Raw genomic sequence first — 9,645 nt, 5'->3', positions numbered from 1 at the left:
GCTTGGCTGCTGTGCCTCTCCGTCCTTTGGCCGGGCTCTGGCACCAGGCCGGGATAAACAGCGCGGGTTTGGCTTAGGGCTCGTAATGGTGACAGGATTTCCTCACAGAGAGGTCCTGGGAATGTAGGGAACCTGTGTGAGAGTGTGGCTGCATGTCCCAAAGTTCACCTCAGCTCTCCTGAGAGGAGCTGCGCAGTGCAGTGTGTGGGTAAGAAACACGACACGCTTCTCAGATCCCCTCTAGGGAAATCAGTTTGGGTAGAAGTTGAGGCGTGGTAGAAAAACGGCTTCAAATAGATGCTCCCACATGTAAATATTGTAAGGGGTTGGACCTCAGGGGGGCTCAGGCTGAGCACACAAAGCAGCAGCTGAGCGGGCTGGCAGAGGGCATTGCACGGCCTGGAGGAGATGTAGCCATGACATCAGGCCTTGCTGTGGCTGTGGGGGTGATGAGGGCTGAGGGAACAGCAGGAAAGCAGACCAAAAGTGGCTGAGTTGAGCCCCAGCCCCATCCAACGCACCTCTGAGGGTCAGTGCCCCCCAAAACGTTACTCACTTCTGCCACCTTCCTCAGAGTTCTTCAGGGCCTCAAGGATTTGGGCCATGAACAAAACCTGTTTTTTTTTTGAATCACAGAGCACTTACACTCCCATCCAGGTAAACATTTTGCACACAGCAATCCTGACTCATCAGTTGTGTCTTTTTTTTTCACTTAAAAGGCTGTGAAGAAAAGCTGAAGGAGCTGGGCCTGTTCAGCTTGGAGAAAGCACTGGGGAGACTTCATTTCTTCTGGCTGATGCGTTGCAGACATGAGGCCCACGTCTGGAACTTGCGGGCTATGTAACGTGGTGCTCATTTTCTATCTTCAATTCCTGTCGTAGCCAGAACAGCACAGAACAGAACAGCACATCTTTCAGGATGTGAGTACCCAGCTTTAGTGGCCACCTTTTGTGTAGCAAAGGTTGTAACATGTGAGGGAGAGACATGGAAAGAACTGGAGGGAGAATTGCTATGTGAAAAGCAGAGAAAAGATGAAGGCAGAATGGAGCATATGAAGGAGATAAGTGGGATTTGGGGATTTGTGTGAGTGCTGCTCCCAGACTGATCATCAGAATGAATGTGCTGGAGGTTGTGCTTTAATCCAAGGCAAAGTGAGCAGGGAGGTAAAGTTGTCATTCAGAAGAGCATACAGCCTGTATTTCACCTGAATAATCAGACTGGTTGTGGCCATTGCTCTGCCACTGCCAGCTTGCTCTCTGAGGCCATCCCAGCACACCTTTCTGAACTGCAATATTTCTGCTGGGAAGTCACTACTGCTTTCTGTGTCTGGGAGCAGTGCTAGGAGCCTGTCTGGCTGCCTGGGTGGAGAAGAGCAAAGGGAGCTGCCTGCATGGGACTGAGGTGCCCCAGGAACGGGCCTTAAATCCCTGCTGTGAGAGAAAAAAAGGGATGGCAAGACAGAAAAGAATTGCAAGGAGCAGAAGTCTAGGCATTGTTTGTGCTGCCTCATTTTAACCCTGGTCTAGCCCAGAATTTCATCTGTTCTCATCTCTGTGCAAGAGCAGGGAAGTCTGAGGTTGTGTCAGTAATGTTCACCAACCAACCTGTAAGCCTATGCTTTCTAGAACACCAGTTCCCAGGGGAGCCTCCAGCCTCTACACAGTGATATTTAATGGCACAGTAACTTCTGCTCTGTTTTGTCCTTGTCATATTGGAGCTCAGGTCACAAGGAAGAGGTAGGAATGGGGCAGGACTGTGAGTGTGGACAGAAAGAACGGCAGATAAACAGTTTGAACAGAGCTCTGGAGAATGTTCTTTGTGAATGAATACACCAAGATGCTGTGTCAGAGGCTGTGAAAAGAACCACACGTCCTCCAACCATTTAATGGGAGCAATACTGATCTCTACAACACAAGTGAATTGAGCAAGCCTTGTGCAATCACATGTAAGGCGTTCGGGGTTTTATTTACATGAAAGAGGGCTTTACATTGGAAAGAATCTTCCTTGAGTCTTTCTCCTGTTTGATTCTGCAGATGGAATTAAGGTTTTCCCTTAGAGCAATAAAAGCCATTCTAAGGGAACATTCTTTAAGTCCCCTTCCGGGGCTAATGTTTGTTATCATATACATGCAAACACACGGGAACATGGCAACCAAAGACAGATGATGCTGGCTGAAGAATGCTGAGAGGGTGTATGTGAGCTCAGAATAAATAAGAATAACAATAATTACAATAATTACAAGTAATCTCAGATGACGAACTTTGGGAATTACACCAAAAAGCTGAACATGGGCTTTTTCCTGCACACTGTAGTGGGCACGTTCACTCCCTGCACACTTACAGGAGGCCAGGGTTCCTCTTTCCTCAGCCACGTGTGGTGTGTGAGCCTCACGCAGTCTGACCCTTCAGTGTAAGCACTGTGTGGGAAGTCTGGCTCTTGCTGCTCAAATTGCTCCTATTTAGAGCCTGTTTATTGTCCCAGTAGCTGTCTGCTCATCAGGCGGCTCCAGTCCCTGAGTAGGCAGGCACATAATTACACAGAACAGACCTCAAACTCTTCCTCCTTACCCTACATTCATTGAAGGACGTTCAGGCTGTGGAATAAAAAGCCATTCCCAAAGAGGAGCAAGCTACAGCCACCGACCTTTCAGCAACCCAGTCGGCCTAACTGCAGACGTCCCAATTTCATTTGCAGTACATCAGCCTCTGAGGTAAATGTTTAGCAAGCGAAACCTATAATGATAAAACTCCTCACTGGGAGAGTAAAGCAGTGAGTCAGCATTAAAAATGAAACGTTCAGGTCCCCAGATAAGAATGCTACAGAAGTAGATGGCCAACAAAAATGCAATGTTCATTTTTCAGATGCATCAGTATTCACAGCAATTAGGAAGTTCCTTTGGCCTAAGCGGGGCAGTTTGCAAAGTTCCACCTTGGACAGAACGCGTTGCCAACCCTCTGGATCCCCTCACAATTATACAACACGGAAGCAGGAAACAAAACAAAATATACTTTATTAAAATTAAGCATGTTAGCACCTCAGTGTAACCTGGAGAAGTCAAACAGTCCAGCAGTTAACCAGTCCAGCGGGCTAAGTGGCTGAACGTCCTGAAGTGCATTCCAATGGTAAAAAAAGTACCATGACTGTTAAAACGCGTGTGTTCTCAAGAAGCTAGGATGCACAAATGGTCTCGTTTGTAAGGAGAGACGTTGTGCTGCCTATTGTCTTGATGGGAGCATAGATCTGCTGGACCAATTACATATGCTAAATCACATAGGCTGGCAGGTATCTGCTTTCCCTGCCAACCCCCTTCCCCCCTCAAAAGAAAAGCAAACGAAACAAACTTGCTGCTTACTTGACTTGCAGGAAAATCAGTACACTGCAGAGCTGAAGTTAGAGCTACATATCAGAGAAAATAAATTAAAAATGAAACAACAGGGAATACTTAGTACATGAATAGACCTGTAGTATCCTCACAGTCAACCATCCATCTCAGTACACACAGCAATAAAGAAATGACCCATGCATCACATAGCAGGCTCTGACAACCAATGCCTTCAGCTGAACTGGCTACATGATCGACAGATAAACCTCCAGCTAACAGATGCCAATGTGCCCTTTTTGTTCCCTCCTACAGAGAATATTGAAACCCACGGTTGGAAAGCTACGTTAGCCAGTGTTACAAAGATTACAGTATTTTCAACCCAAAGATACTTTTTACATTTAGAAAATACTTATATAAAATGTAGTAAAATCGACATCTCGACCTACTAAGTGTAACACATCCCACGTAAAGGAAGATGATCTCACAGACCCAGAAGCCACCTGGGCGCTCCTTCAGAAATAATTATGGGCACACTGTGGTGAACTGCCTTTTGTTTCCAACACACACATAATAGTCAACCTGTCCCCCTTCCCCCCCCCCCCCAAGTACACATGGAGATGGAGTCAGAGCTGCACGCCAGATGCCCTCCTCCTGGAAAGCACCAAGGGCTCCATTCCATGGCTCAGTCCAAGCTCATCGCCTCACAGCCCTCATTCCACAGCCTTCTGGCCAACTTCCATTTGGTTTCCTGTTGCTGAATGTGAGGGGACTTAACGCTGGCTAGAAACAGAAACTACACAATCATTCCACGTAAATTTTGTTACAATACTTTTAACTCTTGGTTTAAAAGACGCAAGCACATTTCATTAAGGTCTTACCTAAGGTACAGATTATTAGTCATGCCAAACTAGGTTAGGATTAGACAGCAAAGGTTCGCAACCACCGCAGATACGTTTTGCTTCACTTTTGGCTTCACCCCAGTTCGCTGAACAAAAGCCAAGGATTTCAATTCCAACTTGTTACAAAGCCTGTGTTTGACGAGAGGGAGTTCTTAAGCCACTGGGATAAACTACAGACATCAAATGCCACCAGGTCCTTTGTACCAGGTCACAATCCTTGCTAGTGTTGAGAGCAGAGACAACTGTAACAAAGACGTATGTACTGCTGAGAAAGCCAAGCCTATATGAGCACTCTTAAACTGGGGACTCTTTCACACTAGAAATGGCAGTCTTTTATGGCGTCAGTAATTTACTGAAGAAACACATCACCCTGAGAGGGTTTCTAAAGCTTTCCTCATGCCTTTGCTAAGCAAGGCCAAGCAAAACATCGTTGTTCGTTCCTATGATGGGTACAGTGGCAACCATGCTTTCAGACGTGCCTTCTCCAGGGGGTAGTGTTCCTGCCGCCTCACAGCGCAGTTTACGTGCTGAAAACCAACACCCTACATCCACCTAGTGGTGACGTGGGGTCCCAATGCCCTAAACGAGAACAATTTCAAACTACACAGAGGATGCCAGCGGACTCGGCGTAGGCCAGAGGTGTCTGTAAGAGAATGCTGTGTTTGTAACAGCGTTCCTCAGCATCTCCTTGAATCCAGTGGGCTTGCGTGGGGGTGAGCGGGGCTGTGGCGGCTCTGTCCCGGGGCGATGGAGGCTCAGCGTTCGAGCAGGGCCCCAGCCGTGCCCCGGGAGGCGTCGGCCGCCCTCAGAGCCCGTGGCGCTTTCGGGCCCCGACGCTGGCGGCGTGGAGCAGCCGGTCCTTCTCTCGGATCTCCTCGCGGAGCTGGGCCTCGGCCAGGCGCAGGCGGCGGATGCTGCCCTTCATCTCCTTCATCTTTACCTCCAGCAGAGCGATGATGTCACGCTGCTCGTTCAGCTTCCTCAGCAGCTCCTCCGACGTGGTGCCGGACGACAAGGAGTACGAATGGTCCGGCGGGCCGCCTTCCACGGGGCCCTCCTGACCCACCGGCAGCCAGCAGGGGCTGGGCCCGGCAGCGGCGGCCCCGAGCTCCACCTGCACCGTCAGGTCGATGGGCTTCACGTCCTCGGCCGCGCCCCCTATCGGGGCCTCGGCGGCGGGGCCGGAGCCCTGCGGGGCCGCGGCGGCGGCGGCGGCGGCGGCAGCAGCGGCGGCGGGGCGGGGGCGGCGGGCGGCCCGCGCTGCTTTGCGCTCGTTGACGCCGCGCAGCGGGAAGATGGTGGGGACCCGCACCAGGTAGGACTTGCGGCCGCCCTGGAAGTGCTCGCTGCAGACCCGGTGCCCGGTGGTGGGCTGGAAGGTGCTGAAGCAGCCGCTGACGCCCGCCCGGGAGACGTTCTTCAGCCAGAGGCGCCTCAGCTCCTCGTCCTTGGGGAAGGTGTAGAAGTGCAGCGCCTTGTCGCGGTGCGAGTTGTTGTAGCAGCCCGGCACGCAGCAGGTGAAGCCCGGCATGGCGGGGGTCCCTCGGGGCGCGGACGCGGGGCCCCCCCGCCGGACTACAGCTCCCACAAGGCCAACCGCGGCCTCTCGCCGCTCGCCGACGCCGCCCGCCCGGGCCGCACCGGAACTACGCGGCCCACAATGCAGCGCGGGGAGCGGGAGGCCGAGCGCCGCCTCAGCGCCGCGCCGGAACTACGCGCCCCACACTGCGCTGCGTCTCAAAACTACCGCTCCCGGCGTGCCGCGCGGCGACGGCGCCTCCCGTCGGGCGCTGCGAGATCTCGCGAGACTGCCGTGCGCGCGCGGCTTTCGACGCGACGGTTATCCCGGGGCTTCGCTATGGCCGGCAGGGCCGGACTACGAGCCGGCCGCGGGGCGTCCCGCACACCGAGCGGCGCCGTCAGAGCGTCTCCGAGGCACCACCGGGCTCGGGTGAGGAAGCAGGAGCCCGTCCTGTCCGCTGTGGTACGGGAGAAGCTCTTTATTTTTCCCCTTTTCGGTCGGTAGTGTGTGTGTATGTGTGTGTGTGGGGGGGGTGAGCTTGTGCGGCCTCGGGGTTGCCGTCTGTGAGGTGAGTTACACTGATGATCGCCTCGAGGTTTAAGCATCGCTGAGCAAAAGTGCACAGTTTCTTCATTGGGATTTGGGAAAGGTGTGCTGTGAGCCACGATTGGCTTCTTTAGGAAGGGAGATGATGAATGATTTTAATGCTGAGGTTCCTCCCTGCCGCGGGTTGTTGAGCTGTGTGTCTTTGGTGTCTGTTCTCAGGCTGGATCTGGCTCCAGGAAGGAGAACAAGGCCGGCAGCACCCAGCCGAGGTTCAGACCCAATGCCTTCTCTGAGCTGGACAATGCCACGCCGCGCCTCATGCTGCGGAGGATCATCCAGAACCGTAAGCAGGTCCCTGTTCTTAGCAAAGTGTAGAGTAAAAGTGCAGCAAATGATGCCTGCACAATGTTATGGCATGCAGCTTCAAACACCGGGTCCTGCATTGAAGAAAACTGTTGAAGGTTATCTTTGTTGTTTTCTTTCCCTGGCAGACAAGCCAATAGCCCTGGTGCTGTCTTCTGCTGTGAGATGGTGTGCAAGGCACAGAGGTTCTTGTTGCTCACTGTGTCAAACCAAAGCTCTGCAGGTGCTGGGATGCTGGTGCTGTCATTTGGCAGTGCTGGCTTGTCAGCCTACATGCCATCTCTCCTAGGAGTCCCCTCCACTTCTCTAAGCAGACTGTTCTAGTGCTCTGTTGCCCTCGCAGTAAGGGAGTTCTTCCTTGTGTTAATTTAGAGCTTCCTGTGTTCCAGATTCTGCCCATTTCCCCTTGTTCTCTTGCTGCACGCCACTGAGAAGGGTCAGCCCCACCGATTTGATGCCTACATTTGAGATGTTTATAAATAGTTATGAGACTCCTTCTCAGCCTTCTCTAGACTGAGCAGTCCCAGGCTGCATTTTGACACTGTTGCCTGTTTTGAGCTGTGGAAACCAGAATGTTTGGTTTTGTTGGCAGAACCACAAGTGTCGCCTCTAGCACTTCAGACAGTTCAGTTGAATGAACAAGAAGATGTTCGACCAGAGCCTCCATCTCAGAGGACTTCTAGCACGTGAGTACTTTTTTTTTTTACACTATCAAATATAGCTGCAGTTTCTTTTCTGCTGGGATTGAGGAGCAAGATTTCTTCTGATTCAACAGTCAGGTTTGTGTTATGACACAGGATTTTTACTATGTTAATAGGCCTGAGTCTTCCAGTGTGAAATTGAGAAAAGCTGTTAGGTGACAGGTATTAATTTGCTCTGACCATTTTATGCAGTCATTTGCTGCATTTTTGCTTACTGCAAAATAAAGTAACCTGTTATAAATAGTGTGATTTTTGTAGCTAAACTTTTGCATTGACAATAAACAACTTAAAACGGGTTCTGTAAAATACTCAGCAGGCTTCTGTCGTTCTGCTCTTTTGATAGAGGAAGTTTGGGTTTGCTGTGAGTGGCATTAACTTATTTCTTCTTTAAAAGCCAAACCAGAAGAATGGTGTCATCTCAGACTGTCTCGATTTTGACTACTGTCGTTCCTGCACATCTTCAAATGCATGTCTCATCAGCCTGTCTTAAAATATCAGGTGGTTGGATATCTGCAGACTTACATTCTGTATGTTAGCTAGTTGTTGAAGTCAAACAGGTGTAGACTTTTTCCTTCCTGCCGCCTTCCTGTGTGCCATCAGGTGAAGAGAGCTTTGGAATGTTTTGAGAGCCCAAGCTTCTACCCTAGCCTGAAGTTTCTCATCTCCGTCCTTCTGAATATGCACTTAAGTTTTTTTTTCTCTTGCATTGTGGCATTTATTTTAGTACGCAAGAACAACGTTTTCCCATATTTGTTGAGCTAATTGTTGATTAGTTCATTATTTCTGCTATGGAGAGGATAAATAATTTCCATTTACTTTTGAGCAATGCTACAGGGAATATAGCTGAACAATAATGTCCTGTATTAAAGGCCAGATTTTTTTGACAGGGTGGAACTGCAACTGCCAGACCTTGCTCCTGAAGATAAATCTGTCACTACGTTTCACATGACTAGGAAGAGAAAGAAACTCAGCATCTCTGAATTTGAGAGAGCAGCGGACAAGCGGCTTACTCAGAACCAGGGTAAGGACCTTCGTTTGCTGTCAAGTGATCTACTGCAGTTTAGCACCTAATAACTTCTCAGCTGGGCAGTTCTGTGTTTGGAAGCAAGGCTGCAGCATCTTGTACAATGAGGACAGCAAAAAAGGGGAAGCAAAGTATCCTTTTTTTTAACCCAAGTCGCAGGCTCTGTCCTAATTGTATGTGACTTCTTGGCTGTTTTTTCACCTTGGTGCTCTTTTGCATTTTGAAACATCTGCAAAGGAAGCTATCCTTGTCTCCTCCAAATTCCAGAAGCCAGAAAATAAGAAAAAACATGTATAGGTTTTGTTGGAGTTCTGTCATGTAAGTTATGCAGCCCTAGTCTGGGGAAAAAGTGTCTTGGAATTTTAGAAAGGAAATAATATTTGACGTTAGAATATCTTTTTCCCTTAACCTAATGCTTGTGAATACGCTTTTATTGTAGTTGCAGTTTAGCAGAGACAGAAGGTTAAAAGACCTCATCTTAAGTTGTGTATTCAGTTGGCAGTATCAACTGGAATAGAATTTAAAGGTGGGATTCAGCTCCAACTTGTAGATCTCTGAATCTGTGTGCCCCTGTGTACAGTAGGTAGCTAAATTGCTCTTAAAGTTTGCATGAGATCTACTTGCTGGAGTCTAGAGAGGGATTCAGCTCAGCTCAGGGGAGATGTGTATAGGTGGTGAATTGTGTTTCACTGTAATGGGAGCATGGTTGCTTGTGGTTGGCTGTCTTAATCTGGAGCTGAATCCCACACTGTGACCAGAAAATTGACTCCCTTTCTTTAGTCTAACATGTGGTATGAATGTGTTCATGTTTATAAGACATAGACAATCCTGTAAAGGTAGAGAGAATGTGCTCTAGTATTTACAAATGTGGGCAAGATCAATGCTCTTTAACTAACGGGTCACCAACTTCTTTTTTTAAGCTCATTCAATGTTGGACAGCACTTTGGCTCGGTGAGTTGGAAAAAAAAATGCCTTATCTTCTGATTGCCTTCATTCATAACCTCTCTAACTGTGAGCAACATTATAGATAATTGAATATATGGTAAAGAACTGCATTAGTCATAACACAATCATCTCTCATGTTTTATTACCAGAGTGGAAGTGTTATACCACACACTCTGTATTTTTCCAGGATTGTGACCCTATACTGTGTGGCCCAGCAGGCCTGGCATGTTTTGCTACCATTGCTTCTGCCTTTCTGTGCAGGTGTCAGATCTCTTCTTTTTGCTTCCTTGGGCCATCCCTTTTTTTTTATACCTTTCTTTCTC

General features: G+C 49.2%; 1 protein-coding gene across 5 annotated transcripts in view; it reads left to right on the top strand.

The window, feature by feature from the left end:
- Positions 1-2,862: 2,862 nt before the first annotated feature.
- Positions 2,863-9,645, top strand: part of CENPT (centromere protein T) — a 29,170-nt gene continuing 22,387 nt past the window's right edge. The window contains exons 1-5 of one of the 5 annotated variants that reach the window (XM_072346316.1): positions 2,863-6,172; positions 6,509-6,632; positions 7,245-7,338; positions 8,241-8,374; positions 9,298-9,328. In XM_072346316.1, the coding sequence (XP_072202417.1) occupies positions 5,246-6,172; positions 6,509-6,632; positions 7,245-7,338; positions 8,241-8,374; positions 9,298-9,328 (1,310 nt within the window). In that variant the 5' untranslated portion in view covers positions 2,863-5,245. Of the gene's footprint in view, positions 6,206-6,508; positions 6,633-7,244; positions 7,339-8,240; positions 8,375-9,297; positions 9,329-9,645 lie in introns of all 5 variants that reach the window. The other 4 variants (XM_072346315.1, XM_072346318.1, XM_072346319.1 and 1 more) reach the window with 4 other exon arrangements.

This window comes from Excalfactoria chinensis, chromosome 11 (genome assembly GCF_039878825.1).
Source record: "Excalfactoria chinensis isolate bCotChi1 chromosome 11, bCotChi1.hap2, whole genome shotgun sequence".
In the NCBI taxonomy this organism is placed as follows: Eukaryota; Metazoa; Chordata; class Aves; order Galliformes; family Phasianidae; genus Excalfactoria; species Excalfactoria chinensis.
This window is presented reverse-complemented; position numbering and strand designations above follow the sequence as displayed.